Below are 16759 nucleotides of genomic sequence, written 5' to 3' on the forward strand. Positions count from 1 at the left end.
CCACTGCTCACTGCAGAGGGCTGGACGGCAGGCTCACGCTGGGCCCCCACTCACCTCTGTGGTCTCCTGGCACCCCTCCCAGGCTGCATAGAGGATTTCCTCTGGGCTACCTTAGCATTTAATTTTTTTTTTCGGTGTTTGTTCCTAATATAGAAACATGTCTCTTCCAGCCACTCTCGGCAATCTGAGGGGCATTTTGTGTGTCCCCAGCACCTGTGCAGCCTCACACTTTGAGGGTGTCCAATCCCATCTGCTGGAGGAACAAGTGGCCTAATGTTGCATGGATCCTCTGGGTCGGTGTCATCTCTCTGGGTCGGTGTCATCTGTCCCCTCTCACCAACAGCTAAGCTGCTCAGAGCACAGAAGTTACCGGTGACGCACACATGTCCTTAAAAGGCTAAGAATGCTGGCTGTGGCAGAGGCAAACTACTAAATGAAACGGAGCGTCAGTAGCTCCTCCAGCAGGGCCTGATCAGCTGTGGGTAATGTTCACTTGTGAGAGGGGGCAACTTGGCAGGCCTGGGAGCAAGAACTCACACAGAGGGCCTGCCCTGGCCCTCGAAGAACCACAGAGGCTGGGGCAGCAGCCTCTCAGCACAGCCCTCATCTGTGAGGACTCTGGGCCCACCCAACAACCTGCACTCTCTTCCCACTCATCCCCTGCCTTGGTAGGGGGTGAGCCAGGGACAACCCTTCTGCCTGGAGAAGGGGCTCAGGAAGAAGGGTGTCTAGGGTATCTTAGCTTGAGTTCCCCAAGAAGTTGATCCTGAGAGAAGATTCAAGAGCAACTGGAGCTTAACCCTGCAGGGAAGCCCTGGGAAGCCACCAGCCTTCACGTGAGGGTGGCTCCACCCAGGGGCTGGGGGCCTGGGTCGTTATGCACTGACTCCTCAGCCTTTGGCTGAGAGCTGCTCCCAGGAGATGTCATTCCCTCACACTTGCTAGCAACTTTCTAGGGCCAGGAGCCCAGCCTCAGGTGGAGAGGTGCAGGGGGGCAGGAGGAGGTTTCAGAAGCACTGAAGCAGTCACGCCCAAGGGACACGGGTGAGGCACTCCTGGAGGCCAGTGGGGGATGCCAGTGCATGTGTGGCTGTCACTGGTCTGAGGAAGCTGGGGTCACCCTCACTAGCAAGAGCCATCTGAGGAGTGTACCAAGCCCTCCAACCTTTTGATGGTAGAACCTGTGGGGAGGGGCTGTGCCCCACAAGAGGAAAAGCTACTTGCTAACTGGGTTGGAGACAGAGGCCCAGGCTAGAGATGGGCCCAGGTGCAAATTCTAAGCTGCCATTGGCATGATGGCTCTGCCTAAGCTATAGAGATCCCCCTCCCCATCCCTCCTAGTTTGTCACTTAAGACTATACTCACCTTTCCCCTAACCTCACCTGTGGCCTTTTCACCAATCCCACATTGGATTGGTGGAAGTGCGGCTACCAGGGCAAAGCTGGTGCTGATGGATAGCAAGCCATTGCAGCCGCCCCCAAAATGGTCTCTTGGACCAGTGGGCTGAGCAGGGCTGCCTCAGGGTGCGAACTGGGCCTCCTAGCAGCCTCTGAGGTCCTGGCTGTCAATGGTCAGGGTAGGACTACATGACCTCCAGGGGCTCTTCCAGAATTAAGCATCGTCTTTGAAACTGTCGGGCAGTTCATGGTATGTCACGCTCTGTGCTAAGTACTTTCAATTGTTATCCTCTTCAATCCCCACCACACCCTATGAACTAGGTGACTACTCTCTTCAGTTTGCAGATAAGGAAACTGAGGCCCCAGAAGTTAAGAAACTAGCCCAAGTTAGAGAGGAAGGGAATGTCAGAGTTGGGTGTGAGCCCTGGGCCAGGCCTAGGACCTGCCCAGTGGTGACGTGAGGCTGGACCACAGTGCTGGGGCTGGACCAACCTCTGCGTCCAGGCAGGGACATGGTTCCATCGTCCATGCCCCACCTGACTATGCACTCCGAGGGACTCCTCTGGGCCAGGCCTGGTCAGCACCTTGTGCCCCCATGCGTGGCCTGGAATAAGTCAAGCTATAGTCTCAGTTTGACATTAGTCTTTTATTATAACCATACTGAATGAGGTCGCTTTGCCAAAAGGAGAAATCATTTCTTAAATCAATATGAGTTATAGCATAAAGATGGATGAGAAAAAAGCGATAGGACATAAATGGCATCACTGAATATTCCATCAGTCAAATGAATTGTGCCACTGTGAGAAGAAAAACCACTATGACAGCTTTTACATCAAAGTGGTCTCAAACCTGTTTATACGAACTTTCTATATCTTTTTAACACTATAAAAAGAGAGCTTTAGTGAGTAACACGGAGAAGGCAGTCTGGCCTTTGAGAAGGAAGCCTGGCTTGCCAGGTGCCATCCTCAGTGCATCTGGCCTCTTCTCTCTGCTCCGCAGCCTCCCCAGTGCCCCTCCTCTAGACACACAGAGCAGGGGCCAGGGGCCAGGTGTGTGTACCCAGGAAAAGAGGGATGGAATTGGTTGGAGCCGCCACAGAATGGCCACTATGTGGGGACCTAAGTCCTCCGTATACACTCCTGTTCTATAATGAACCCTTGGCAGAGTTCCTTAAAAAAATAAAATAAAAACAAAAATAATGTGCATCAACTCTGACAGGTTATTATTAGGAGGCCAGCATGACTGCCACAGAGTGTGATATTTGTTCAGCATCTCTGACAAAGCAGAGGAGGCATTCCTGTTGAGAGCGGGCAACTAACCCCCAACTCCCTGAGGCAGCTTCCTTAGCAACCCCGGGGGCTGACGGCACAAGAGTCAATCGGTCATCTGCAGACAAGGCAAATCACAGGGAGGTCCTGGTTTATTTTTAGAGTCACATTCTTTCTGCAGTGATATTATTTCTTTCCGGATTGCAGTTACCTCTGAACATTAGCAGGAGGTCGGCTTTGGAAGAGTAATCCAGTGTAACTAAATGTTTAACGTGTTATCTGACCCTGTGGCATACACTCAAGGTAAGGCAAAGTAATTAGACTTGCTAGTCTGTAATGTACAAAGCTAAATTTTAACTCAAATTCCAATCTGATCAAAGAGGAATGCATGAAACACATAGGGACATATATAAAAAAAGGAGATGATGATGGGAATTAATCTAAGCTTCATGTATACAAAATGTATTTAACTGCTAATAATCAAAACATAAGGGTTCCACTGATTACATTTGTTAACAAAACACAATATATTCAGGATTTAAAAAATGTACAATTAAACATAAGTATCTGATAAAATAATAAAAAGGAACACATATTCTTTAATAGCACTGTAACTAATAAAATTGCAAATAATACTCAACTATGAATAATAATAATAAAAAAACACTTAAAAAACATAAGGCAGTAATACAATTGTCTGAGTATGAGCCTGTGGGAATTTGAGGCTGGTACTGCCCATGACCCACTATCCTTGTATGTCTCTCTCCTCCAAGGAGGGGGTGAGCTTGTTGGGGGCCACAGAAGCAATATCTCTGAGTGAGCCCATTGGTCCTCACATGCCACCAACACAGGAGCACAGGATGGAGAGGACCGACAGGACCTGCCTCTAGTGTGCAGCAGGGCTGGGAGTTTTCAGTGACTATTAAACACCCAGCCAACTGCAGGGAGCCAGCGGAGAGCCTTATTGGCATGGTGGGTGCCTAGTGACTCTTGCAGGGCCAGTGACCCTCATCTATCGTAACTCTAGCTCTAGGGCAAAGGAAATACTAGAGGTCAGCAGGTGACAGTGCCCCAGCTGCCCAGGGATGGGCCAGCTCTGTGGTCCTTTCCAGTCTGTCCCAGAGCCCTGGCGGGAACAGCTCTACACCTCTTACCTTAGAACTGAAAACACTGACACCTTCCCAAGGTGAGAAAGTGACCAATGGCAACCCTGCACAGTTGCAAGGTCACTCGCTGTAGGGGGGCCCCGCGGCTTTTACAAAGTGTTGTCATAGGGATATGTGCTTGGCAGCAACTTACTCAGAGGTCCTGAGAGGGACACTCAGAGCCAGAAGCCAGGGAGCTACTGTGTGCATCTGCCAGGCAATTGCCCAGTGGTTGAAAGCCAGACAACCTGTTGTCTGGCAAAACCAGAGTTATTATTCACCTTACATGCTGATGTGGTAAGAGGAGACTTCCCTGCTAGAGTTTAAGAGCAAGTTGCAGAACCAATTAGAACCCTCTCTACAGTAGCTGACTTGAGAGTGAGTCACCATTTTCTTGGAGGGCAGGTGGGAAATCATGTTATTATCACATTTGTCTATAGAGATATATAAGGTTAGCAGTGGGAGGGACGTAAACAGTGTCTGTTCCTCTATACTGAGCTTTCATTTGTTACCATGAAGGCCTCCACTGCCCAGCTGCCTCGCCATCCTCTGAGGACAGGCTCAAAGAGCCAGTCATCCCTGGCATGGCTGCTCTCCCTGATGGAGGCGAGACAGGCACTGTGTCTCTCTGCCATCCTCACCCACTGCTGTTAGAATTCCTGCGCAGGCAAAGGAGAGGAAAAGCATCCTTTCCAGGGATGATCTTTAAGGAGAGAAACAGCTCATGTGATGCTCTGTGCCCATCATGGTTTCCTACGGTGCTGACTGACAAGGGGGAGAGTCTCTAATCTGTGTTGAGCCCAGGAAGGCACTGACATGTCAGACCCGGTCCCGGCAGTGGTGCCCAGGATACAGGGTTCACAGCTGAGCACAGGCCCTGCAGTTCCTACACTTGACTTCCAAGAAGGGAAGGAGTTGTGTAGAAATCCTGCATCCTCTTGGCATCTGGAATGTTCTCTAGGTATCCTTATTCCCCACAGAAGGGACTCTAGGTCCAATTCTCTGTCTTATGACTGCTACCTTAAGGCCAACCAGGGATTCTGACTTTGGGTGGGAATGAACTTGGGTTTTTCCCTTTATTCCTCAGTTGACAGGTATATACAGCTCTGAAACCAGAGAAACTTGACTAGAAAACTGACTGACTGAAAGATGTTTATCCCATAAAGTCAAGGTCACATTTTCCATTTGAAGGATAGTAATGTTCTTATATCTTTTGAAATCAGTGCAGCAAAAACTGGCTTATAGTAATCTTGTTTTCTGGCTATGAAAGATTCTAAAAGGTGAAATACAATTGTTTAAGGAGAGATACTGATGGCCAAAGTTGATAATGGCCTAAGGATTGGAGATGCATTCTTTAATACATCAAAAAAATCTAACACTATATCACACCTAAATATGATTCCTAAGTTTAGACCCTGTTTGCAGAGATCCTTATAACTTTGAGAGGTCAGTAATGAGGGTTTTTTTCCCCCCAGCCCTGGAATCCACTAGTTCTAGTTCATTCTATTGCATTTAGCTCTGCGATATGGCTTCCCAATGCAGGAATAAAGTAGGCTGAGACAGATTTCCACAGAGGAAGCTTTCTTGGTATAAACCAATTTTCCTATGTCTGATGCTTTGAGGGACAGAAGATACGAAAGTAACTATTTCTCCTCCTTCTAAGTATAACTGATGGAGTTGCCACACATTCTTAGCTTGGGAGCAGGGGACAGAAGAAAAGTGATTCCAATTGTGATTCGGTCTTTTCTAACTGTGAGCCGTGATACTGGGTACGTAACTCCGCTCTAACTCAGAGCAAGAGTCGGGTGGAGATTAGGTAAGGGCCCAGAAAGCCCTGTCTGCATTTGGCAAACCTAAGCCTGTGTGCTTTGTGGCCATATATGCTTCTCTCTAAGGGGTTTCAAAGGGCTGGACCAATGCCAAATGCATGCCGGGAAGGAAGCAGTGGTTTAAGAAGGGTCTCCACTGGACGAGCCTCAGTCTGGCCTTGGAGCCACTAAAGGGTGGCTAGATCCCTGTGGGGCAGGACTGGGAACTGTGGTCAGATGTCCAGGGGACTCACAATGGTGAAGCCAGAGTCCTTGCTGCTGTCGTCATCAGGACTGGAGCTGGGGTTGCTGGAGGAAGCTGAGGTTGGGCCCATCAGCGGATCTGAGAACACCAGTGGGGAGCAGGCTGGGGCCTGGCTTTTCCCAGAGGTGCTTCTGAGGGTGCAAAGAGGCTGGGCCTGGCCGGAGAAGGAACCCCTGGCACTGCTCCCATCATCTTCTTTGGAAATCAGGATGAAGTCATCGGAACTCCCTCTATCGGTGCACCCTGGCGTTTCTGAAGAGACCTGTGAAGTACAGTCAGAAGTACAGGTGGATGAAAGAAGAAACCGGCAAAGAACTGAGTGGGAGGCCCTGTGAACTGGGGGACTCGCGGTGGAAAGCTAGGCCACCTCACCCTACATTCGACCTTGAAAGATGCAGTGTTTGGCCTGCTGTCCTGAAGCCCACACATTTACCAGTGGTGCAGTGCCAGCAGCATCTTGTGAGCCCCTCTGAAGCCAAATGCTGGCTTCCCTGGGGGAACAAAGTAAAGCTCCTGTTTGACAAGCTTCAGACAGAGGCAGTGTCTGTGCTGCCGGGGAGGGCCCAGGCTCAGGAGATGGCCAATAGGTTGCAGGCAGAATCCCTACCAGCCTCATGTGGGACCCTGCCATGCAAATCACCCATCCTCCTTGAACTTTAACTCTCATCTGTGAAACAGGGATAGAGTGTCTTCCTCCTAATGTGTTGTCATGAGATAGTGAGATGACATGTGCAGCTGCTGGCTTCCTAATGTGAGCTGCCAGATTTGGACTGATTTTATTACTGGCTAGAAGGATAGCTTTCAGAAGGCCTAATGTATTTCATCTCATGTAGATCTCATTGCCAGCTCATCTTGGGTATGCACACAGGGGTCTCCTGGAGCAATGGTGGTTGGTAACCAGTAGGTTCTACAAATGTGAAAACCAACAATGGCAATTGCAAGTATAATGGTAAAAAGTATAGAGATAGAATTGCTTTCTCAAAAATTATTTTCTTTCTAAGCAATTATGAGTGGCTTTTTATTTTTTAACTTAATAAAGTTAACATCCACGAACACAGGTAAAGGTTTTGGGTTAGCAAAGCCATAGTTTGACCAAGGACATCCAGTGCCAGCCTGGCAGAAAGAACACCCAGTGGTGCTGTAAGGTGATGTAGTGCCCACAGCTGCCTCCCTCACCCTGTCTGCCTACCCTCCCCACAGCATGGGTGGAGTCTCGTGCTGGGGTCTCAAGTCTAATGAGATATATGGAGACCCCTGACTGGAAGTGTCTCCTGAGTCCTTGCGCCTCCAGACTGGCATGGCGTAGGCCGTCTGTGGGCTGTGTGCAGAGCCAAGGGGAATGAGTAAAAGCTCTCAGGGAAATCTGGCCTTGAGCCCTGTCTGACAGGCCCGTCTCTAAATCTCATGTCCTCAGTGATGTAGGGGGCAAGTGGCTAAATAATGGCTCAGGAACCTTCCACCTCTGATGATTCACCAACCTTTAGGATATTCAGTCAGAGAACATAAACGAAATTGGCCTCTAAGATCACAGAGCTGCAACAGGCCTTGAGGTTCTTCATCTCAGGTTCTAAAGCTGCTAACATTCTATTAACATATTAACTCCTACACAAGCAAAGAAAAACATAGCACACGGTAGTCTGATAGCAGGGGATGTGGTCACAAATGGCACCAGAGCTGTTTGGTAGAGAAGGACTGTCTTTTTTCTGAGTTGGAGGAAAAGAACTCAAATCTCTTCCCCATGACTGTCCCTATATAAGGTGCACCTGGTCAGAGCCATGCTGCCTTTGGGGAGTGCATTGAAAGCTGCTGGGGAATCAACAGAGGCCCTTAGGTTTGACTTCTTCCAGAGTGTAGACGCTGTTCATAGGACAGTTGTCCCGCACTGTAAACTGTGAAAATCTTGACCTCTCACCACATCACAGGGCTGGAATGCTACTTGGTGGAGCTTATCCTAGGTTGAAAATAAAAGAGCATGTTTAGCAGGGCCTAGTTTTTAGAGTGGTGCCTCTACTTCAGAGATACTGAGATCACTTATTCTCCTATAGCTTACAGTGAAGACGTCAGTAAGATTCTGAAGAGGGGAAATACTTTTCAAACCCCTGACTAAAAGTAAAGATAGTTTCTACCATTACTCTAGTTATCTGGCATGCTTCCCCCAATTCCCAGATGAAGGTCATAGACTGCCTTAGACAAAGCAAGTTAGAGCTGACAGGGCCTTAGCAGCCATTTTATTTTATTGACCCCCCTCCTTGCCCCTTTGCATTACAGATCAAGCAAACAAGCCCAAATAGGAGACCTGGTAGCTTGGCCAGTGTCACAAGGCACAACAAGAGACCCCACTCTTCTGGACTCCCACCTAGAACTTTTTTCTAGACGCAGAGTTGACTTCTTTATGGACTTCCCTAGCAGCCTTAACTGCTATCTGGTGCCATTTATAACATTTACAGAAGTTTTGTAAATCCCTAGGTCAATCCTCTCTTTTTACCTGATACAGGTAAGTCTTACACAATTAAAAAAGTTTTCAACCTGTCAGTCCTGCCTAAAACTAGCCAGGATCATCACAACACATATCCCTCTTACCTGCTTCCTGCCACCTTCCCAGACCTACCTCATTTCATAGCTTGAGTTTAGGATGGTTGTAGAAGGAGGGGAGTCCAACTATAGACCAGCACTGTTCAACAGACATTTTCCATGATGATGGAAATGTTCTCTGTCTGTGCTACTCAATACAGCAGCCCCTAGCCACAGGTGGATACTAAACACTTGAAAAGTGGCTAGTGTGACTGAGGAACTGAATTTTTAATTCTATTGGATTTTAGTGCATTTAATTTTAAATAGATATGTGGCTAGTGGCTGTAATAGTAGACAATATGCGGATTAAAATGGGACCCAAATAACAAAAGGGCAAGTGATGCGTTGGCTGACTAATGGATCCAGGGTCCCACAAAGTCCTGCCTTCTACTGCAGTTGATTTGAGTTAGTTCATCAAATACTTCCCAAAGGAATGTGTGAGGATAGATGCTGAGAAGGGAGGGACAGCATGTGGCTCTTCTCACTCTATAGAATAAAATTTCACAAGACTGCTGTTTTCAGAGCTGGAAGTAAGATTTGTAAACCAAACAGAAAGAACACTATGAGCCATGTCACACCAACCTCACAGTGAGGAGCAGGGCATGTGAATTCCCACAAAGGAAAAACACTTTCACAGTTGCTTTTCAGGAAGGGCATCAGCAGGAGGACCATGAGCCATGTGTCACTAGGCCTGGGAGCCTGGCCCTTCTGCACTGTCTTTTAGACATTATTTACTGATTAACCAAGAAAGCAACGAAAACCCATCCCTAAGTTAGGAATGTGCCATGGCACAACCCATCACAAACCCAACATGTGGTGCTTACATCTCCAATGTGTCAAGAACCTGCCTAGCACTGCTCCCCTAGGCCCTGGCCCTCCATAACTGGGAGCTCATGAGAGCAGGGGATAATATATCCCATAGCCTTGGACACCCAGTTACTGGCACAGCAGGCCCTGGAAGCCTTCAGAACTCCCACTTGGCTCTCTTGGCACATGTTCCTGGGGGTAGCTTATCCACAGCCCTCTGCACGTCCTCCCACAAGCAGTGAGGAGGAAAACTTAGCCAGCTCCAAGCACTGATGAGTTAGCTCCTGCAGGAAGAAGGTGGGTACTTGGCAGCTATCTCATGCCTGGTAGACCCCCTGGGCCCTTATCAGCCTAGCCCAGATCCTTGGGCTTTGCAGTGGAAGGCCCCATGCACTTGGCTTCTTTCTGACTTGCTTGCTTGAATTCAGGAATTCTCTCAAGAAATCTCAAGATTTCCCTGAAGGAGAGAGGAGAGCACTGCTTCTCTGTTTCTCTCTTCTTCAGTAAAACCTTTTTCAGGAGGACTAGCTTTGTATAAACTGCTAACAGCTATGGGGAAGGGCCATGGCAGAGAAGAGGTAGAGAAGAGGTAGAGAAGAGAAGACATTTTATTTTCACTTGTGGGGTCTTCAGCCCCAGGAAGGGCTGATTGTGTCTCAGAAGCACACGCACAGGTCAAGTATCTCTTGGATGCTGCATGTGATGAGGCCCTGCCAGAACAAGGGTGCAGTTTCATTCACTGCAGACACATCTCATGGCTAGCTTAGCTTGGGTATGCACAGTGGGGTCCACTGGGGCAGCAGTGGTCATTGGTAGGTTCTTACAAATACAGAAACCAGGGATGACAACTGCAAAGTATAATCATTAAGTTTTAAATTTAACAAATTCATTAGTGATTTTAAAATATCTTTTTGTAGTAAACTGACACACTCAACTAAAATTATGCTAAAGTTTTAAATAAAATTGTCAATTAGAAATGCATTGTGGTTGGGCCTACGCTCAGTAATATTTGAATAAATAAATGATTATTGAAAAAACATCTGCGCAAGGAAGGAGAATTTGTGAAGAAATGAATGAAATTAAACTGGAAGTATCACTTTTGCATTCATGTGGCTACAAATGCAGAGTCAAAGCACTCCATGAACATTTCATATGGCTTCAAGAGGAAGCTAACCACAGAGATTCTCTTCTGGAAGAGCACCCTTAAAACTGAAAAACATTCCCACTCAAATGTCATTTTGCTGTTTTCAAATCACAAAAAAAATAATTTACAAGTGTCTGAATGCTGGTTTTTGAGAAAGTGACTTAGATAATATTTTGCTAATGTTCATTTTCCAAGATGAAACTTTGTAAGCTGATTTTAAAAATACTAATAATTTAAAATATAGGTGGGAAATGAACAATCTTTTCATCTTATCGGATAATGGACAGCAGGGCAACATGGTGTGACTGAAGCTTACTGGGTTGGGGCAGGGTTTCTGAAAACATAATGCCTGGCAGGCTAAGTGCCTCTAGCCTCGGAGCCTGTCTGAGTCTCTCTGGCCTTCATTTCTCAGTGGTCAAATGAGCAGACAGGACTAGGCACATAAGGAAGCTGTAGGAAGATCCTTCCTAGCTAGGAAATTCTGTGGTTCTATGTTAAATGATATACAATGTTGACATTTGAGAGTAGGGGTCAGCAAACTATGGCCAAATCCAGCCTGTGGCCTGTTTTTGCATGGCCCCCAAGCTGAGAATGGTTTATATATTTTTATAAGGGTTGTGATAAAAACAAAAAGATACAAAGAAAAGCAAAAGTAAAAAAAAAGCAATGAATGTGTGATACAGATGACCACATGTTGCCTGCAAATCCTGAAATATTTACTCTGTAGCCCTTTATAGACCCCTGCCCCAGATGGTGGACATTAATGAGAAGTCCCTCTCTATGAAGGCAAAGTAATTTTGGCAAAAAAGGTTCTGGCAAAGTGAAATCTACTCGAGACAGCATTAGGAAAGCCTAGACAGTATTTCCTAAAGGGGAAAGGAGGCATCAGCTGGAGGCAACTGATTGATAACTAAGAGATCCAGCTTTCCCATCCCACAGAATGGGCATGGCAGGAGGCTCAGGCAGCACTGCTGCACACAGGTTTGTAGGGCACGCACCGCACGACTCTAGGAGACACTTGTCTTACCAGTATCATTGTGAATGGCACCCCCTGCAGCACAGAGTGCACAGCTGTGCACAGCACCTCCACAGTTGAACTTCACACATGGTAATTTGGTAGGGTTTATTCTTAACTCTGAGGAACTTATGTGAATGTGCTCCCTTTGAGTTAATGTAACATGTTCATCAGAGCTTCTGTACCTGTTTAATGGCCCCAGACATTTGATCGCTCTGGCCTTGGCCTCGTCCCTGGCCCTGGCCGCTGGAGCAGTAGTGGTTGTCTGCAATGGTGATCTGTTCGTTCTCTTCGGCCTCTAGCTGGCTCTGGTTAAAACGCAGGGAACCTTTTAGAATGTCTTTGATCTATTTTCAAAGAAGAAGAAAATAAATGAAAAAAATGGATGAGTTTGTTTTTAGATGCTAGCTAAATCTCTCAGACATTTAAACTAGCCTTGTCATCAATCATTTTTTATAGTATGAATATTAATATTTTACTATAAGAAACAAATAATGAGAAAACTAATTTTATCAAAGCTGCTGGCTTAGCAGTGAGCAAGAAAAACGTCAGGACATTTAATAGCCAGGTTCTCACAGGGTCACATATGGGAGTCACATACTTAACACTATCTTAAAACAGGAAGCACAATTTGCCTGCACACCCACTCCCACTGCACACCTTGGTCACTAAAGTGGCTCCACCTGAGCTGGACTGTTCATAGCATAGGCAGGCATTTGGAAACAGACATAAATGTCAGTGAAAAAGCGTATGCTCATTTAGATCTTCAAGGCTTGGGTCAATGTGGTCCTTGAGGGTCTGAGGCCTGCTGTAGGTACTAATTATATCTTGAGCTCCAAAAATATTCATGAATTCATGGATGAATGACTGAACATGATGCTGGTCTACCCACACTAGCTTTGGGTAAGGAACAAACAGAATGGGTTTGGTAAGACGAAGGAGTGGTGTGGGAAATGGAAAACCAGCGTGGGTTGCAAGCTAGTCAGATATAATTGTTAGAAGGAGCGGGGGCATAAAGAGGTGGCGATGCAGACGGGGCTCTGTCTGGGAGGAAATGAGGGTTAGGGGGATGCTGGCTCTAACATCATGGTGCTCCATGCCCTGGGGGGCCCTCCCCACGGCAGGCGGGACACAAAGAAATAGTGTCACAGCAATGCACATACCTGTTTTAATCCCGCCAGGGAAACCAGAATTTGATCTTCTTTTTCCAAATTTTCTTGTAATATCACATCTTGAATATTTACTGAAAATAGAAGAATGACATTTTATAACCAATGCTCTGAGCATAACCTACCTGCTGCCACACCATAACTTCAGACAGGCTTGGAAAGTTTTTTGCCAAATCTCACAGCAACTACTCCCACAAAAGATGCTCTGCAAACTGCAGATGGGGAAGCTGCAGGGTTGAGTGGAGAGGGCAGCACTGGGCCTGGTACACACAGCCTCCCCTCCAACATTCCATGAATGTACTCTCATCATGACAGATGTGTCTTCACTTCCAACAAGAGATCTGGGTACCTCTTGTTGACATGATGTGGCCGATAGCCTGGGCCATTCATCTAATCTCTAGGAGGAAGCTTTTCAGCCTGGGCTTCCTATATAGACTCATGGGTCAATGATGTTACCTCACCTCTCTCTAAAGGCCGATTCCTTCCAGCTGACTGAAATTAATAAAGAAACTGTCTTTAAGGATTCATAACAGTAAAACGTTGCCATTTCAACATAATGGTAAAAATGAGAGTCCAAACTCATGGCACTACAGATTGTCATTGGATGACAATGTCTATGGAGTCTCCCCTAGGAGGCTTGGCTGCCACATGAGAAGTCTTTCCTCCAGACCTGATGTGAGGGACCCACCAAGCCAGCTTCTGACCATCAGGCGCAGCATCACACTGAGTTGCTTGCCTGTCGGTATGTTAAACTCTCAGTGGTCCTTAGCTTTCCCTGCTTTCATGTGCCTGCAGGATGCACACAGCTCTATCAGGAACTGTGGCGTTCTGAGGCAGGATTCTCACAAGGGGCCGGGGTTGGGAGGAAAGCCTAGTCTCCTGGGGAAGTACAAGAGGATGTGCTGGTGGAGGAAGAGAGGAGGGCACAATTAAAACACATTTTAAAAAACATGCTGATAGATACACCGATTTGAGAATCACTACAGTGAGTATGTTCACCCTCCATTAATATCTGCTTTCTTACTCTTTGTGGCGTAAAAAAATGCCCACTTATAATGTCTTACATGCTACATTCTTAGTCACTCAAGATTGTTCCAGTTGCTACGGGACTCCTAGATTCCATGCTTGGCCCCATACAGCTACTAGGGCTAATATACTACTCCTCACTTGCTCAATGCCCCGCATCGGCAGAGGCAGAACCAGTGCGCTGTGCCCTTGGCCTGGAGGCTCTTGCTCCAAATCTATGCCTGTGCATTCTCTTTATTGTTCAACTTTCTGCTCCAGTGTTGTCTTCTCAGAGCAGCCTTCCTGTCCACCCAGACTAAAGAAGCCCCCAAATGACTCTCCAGTCTCTACCATACCATCATTTTACTGTATTTATAAGCACTTACCATTGTCTGATGAATGTATTTGCTGGCTTATTCACTGTCAATCTCCCCCTAACAGGATATAAACTCCAAGGTGTTCTTGCTCAGAGCTTCATTTGTAGCCCTCAGAATAATGCCTGGTGCATTACAGGTACACAATAGGTATTTACTGACTGATGGAATGAATTAATAAATGAACATGAAAAAACACGCTTGTAGCTTGCATATCAAAACACTACTATTCTAAATATTTCCAAAAAGTATTTCCAGTAAGGGGCAGGGCAACGACTGATACCATCAACATGTTTCCAGCCTGACAATTTATTAGAATCTTCAATAAGAATAAATTAATAAACCAGGGTGATAAGTCTTCTTACATACTGTAGCAGAAAAGCAACAGCTTTTATTTATTGAGAAAACTTGACTGTAGTTTTGGCTATTAGAATGGCCTGCTCCAAAACAAGAAAGCAAGTTGAATGGGAATGGAATGACAGATATAATTAGAGAGCAAATGGTTTTGGTTTCCTTAAAAGCCTGTAACAATTTTTTCTCTCTCAATAAAAAAAATATATAATTCACTCAACAAGACATTAACAATAAGCAACTGCAGAAAATTCACAAGAACCAGTTCTGTAGGTCTTTTAGAGCAGCAGTCCCCAACCTTTTTGGTACCAGAGACTGGTTTCATGGAAGACAATTTTTCCACAAACGGTGGGAGAAATGGTTTGGCGATGAAACTGTTCTACCTCAGTTCATCAGGCACTGGAGTCTCACAAGGAACACACATTGCCTGGCTTCTGCCCCCAGTGTAATGGCGGGGCCCATGGCCAGGAGGAACAAGGACCAACGGCCTTTAGGTCACAGTCTATGGGCACACAGAGCAGTCAGTGGCTCTAGTGGAAAATGAAACCCAGAAATGTACAGGAACACAAAGCTCTCTTTAGAGGCAAGGACCTAGAAGGCACTCAGAAGCTCTTCCTCAAACACCAAAGAGACATCTGAGCCCATCCCAGAACCCTGGCACCATCTTGGTGGGAGAAGAGACAGAGTGGAGAAACTAAGTGTGGGCATTTGCCCAGAAAAAAATGGTTAGTCTATAAGAGACTGAGTTGCCTTTAACTGGCAAGTTCAAGCCCTTAGATTATCATTGGTGGAGATGAAGTTTTCGAGCACAATTTTGGCACATGTGAGTTTAGGGACATAGACTTATCATCCCAATACAGAAGCATCAGTGTCTATACAAGATCCTCCCAAATCATTTTGGCCACATTGCCTGAAAAACTTGTGAACCAGGAAGTCCTAGTCATGCCCTGTTTTGCTGTGAGCCTCTCACAAATCCATCTATTCAAGAGTGGAAGTGGTGGTGCTTGCAGGGGTAAGTGGAGAAGGGGAGCGGTGGTGAAGGCAAAAGCTGTGATAGGGATCACAGTTTAAGGAGGCACCTGGAGCACGTCATGGAGCCACTGTCCCTGTTTAGACTGTCCACCTATGGGCTTCTTTCAGTTGTGAAAAAAAAGTAACCTCTTGATTTGTCTACTTTTTGGAGGGGGATGGAGGTTATGTTATTAGCAGCTGTATTCATTTTCTAGAGCTGCTGTAACAGAGTACTACAAACTAGGTGGCCTAAAACAACAGAAATGTATTCTCTGTCAGTTCTGGAGGCTAAGTCTGAAATCAAGCTGTTGGCAGAGCTATGCTTCCTCCAAAGGTTCTAGAGAATTCCTCCTTGACTCTGCTTAGCTTTTGGTGGTTGTCAACAATCCTTGGCATTCCTTAGCTTGTAGATGCATCGCTCCAGTCTTTGCATCCATCATCACACGGCATTCTTGTATGTCTGTTATCGAAATTCCCCTCTTGTAAGGACACCAGCCACTGGATTAGGGTAAGCCCTAATCTAGTATGATCTTATCTTCACTGAACTACATCTATAAAGACCCTATTTCCAAATAAGGTCACATTCACAGGTTCCAGGTGTCTCACCATAAGTTTGGATGAGACCATACTGAACCTAGTACAGCAGCCAGACTGCCTAATTGTTACACAGGATGAAAAGCATCCAGTTCCTCCAATAAAAGACAATGCAACCTACTAATCTTGTCCTGCATGCAGAATACAATGCTCTGGCCTGATGTGCAACACAGCTGCGGAAAGCAGTGCAGAGTGGGTTCACCCAAGAAGAGGGAAGAACTCAGAGCTGTAGTATCACCACCAGCATACCCTCATCTAGCAATTCTTTCGTCTTAATTTATGGACTGAGTCAAGGACCACCTTCTAGGATCTGATGAAAACCAGGACTGTCTCCCCTGAAAACCCATGTACATATGAACTCTTCACTTAATTTCAGGGATAAACCTTTTTTTTAATCAACTAAGCTGACTACGCTCACTTTAAGGGTAAATCCAAATTAAAAGGGCACCTTCAGAGGCTGTTAAATGTTTTGAGTACAAGAATTTACATTTTACTAGGAGTACTGACCATGTAAATCCTTTCCCTAACAGTTCCCCTATATAAGGTAGCATTTACAAACATTCTACTTACATATAACCTCCTAGGAACAAATCTGCTGTTTTAAGTAAGTTACATGTGCGTGTAAAAGTAGAAAAACATAATGATGTCTTTCCATGACTTAAAATGTTTACATTTCCCACGTAATACACAATTCTCCTCATAGCCAAAGGCAGAATAAATTTTGCTATAAAGGCTCTTTCTCTTTGTTTCTGTGTAAAAGGAAGATTACACTCTTTATAATCTCCTCACATTTAAGTATTATATATTATAAATGTTAGAGCACTGAAACTAAAGA

The 16759-nt window shown here is 45.9% G+C and overlaps 1 protein-coding gene across 37 annotated transcripts in view; it reads right to left on the reverse strand.

The window, feature by feature from the left end:
• Positions 1–2024: 2024 nt before the first annotated feature.
• Positions 2025–16759, reverse strand: part of TBC1D5 (TBC1 domain family member 5) — a 598207-nt gene continuing 583472 nt past the window's right edge. For 35 of the 37 annotated variants that reach the window (XM_063611375.1, XM_063611384.1, XM_055295545.2 and 32 more), the window contains 3 exons: positions 12584–12663; positions 11606–11767; positions 2025–6145 (listed from right to left, as the gene is read on the reverse strand). In XM_063611375.1, coding sequence (XP_063467445.1) covers positions 5852–6145; positions 11606–11767; positions 12584–12663 — 536 coding nt within the window. In that variant the 3' untranslated portion in view covers positions 2025–5851. Of the gene's footprint in view, positions 6146–7368; positions 7835–11605; positions 11768–12583; positions 12664–16759 lie in introns of those variants that run through there. The other 2 variants (XM_063611401.1, XM_063611402.1) reach the window with 2 other exon arrangements.

This window comes from Symphalangus syndactylus, chromosome 10 (assembly GCF_028878055.3).
Source record: "Symphalangus syndactylus isolate Jambi chromosome 10, NHGRI_mSymSyn1-v2.1_pri, whole genome shotgun sequence".
In the NCBI taxonomy this organism is placed as follows: domain Eukaryota; kingdom Metazoa; phylum Chordata; class Mammalia; order Primates; family Hylobatidae; genus Symphalangus; species Symphalangus syndactylus.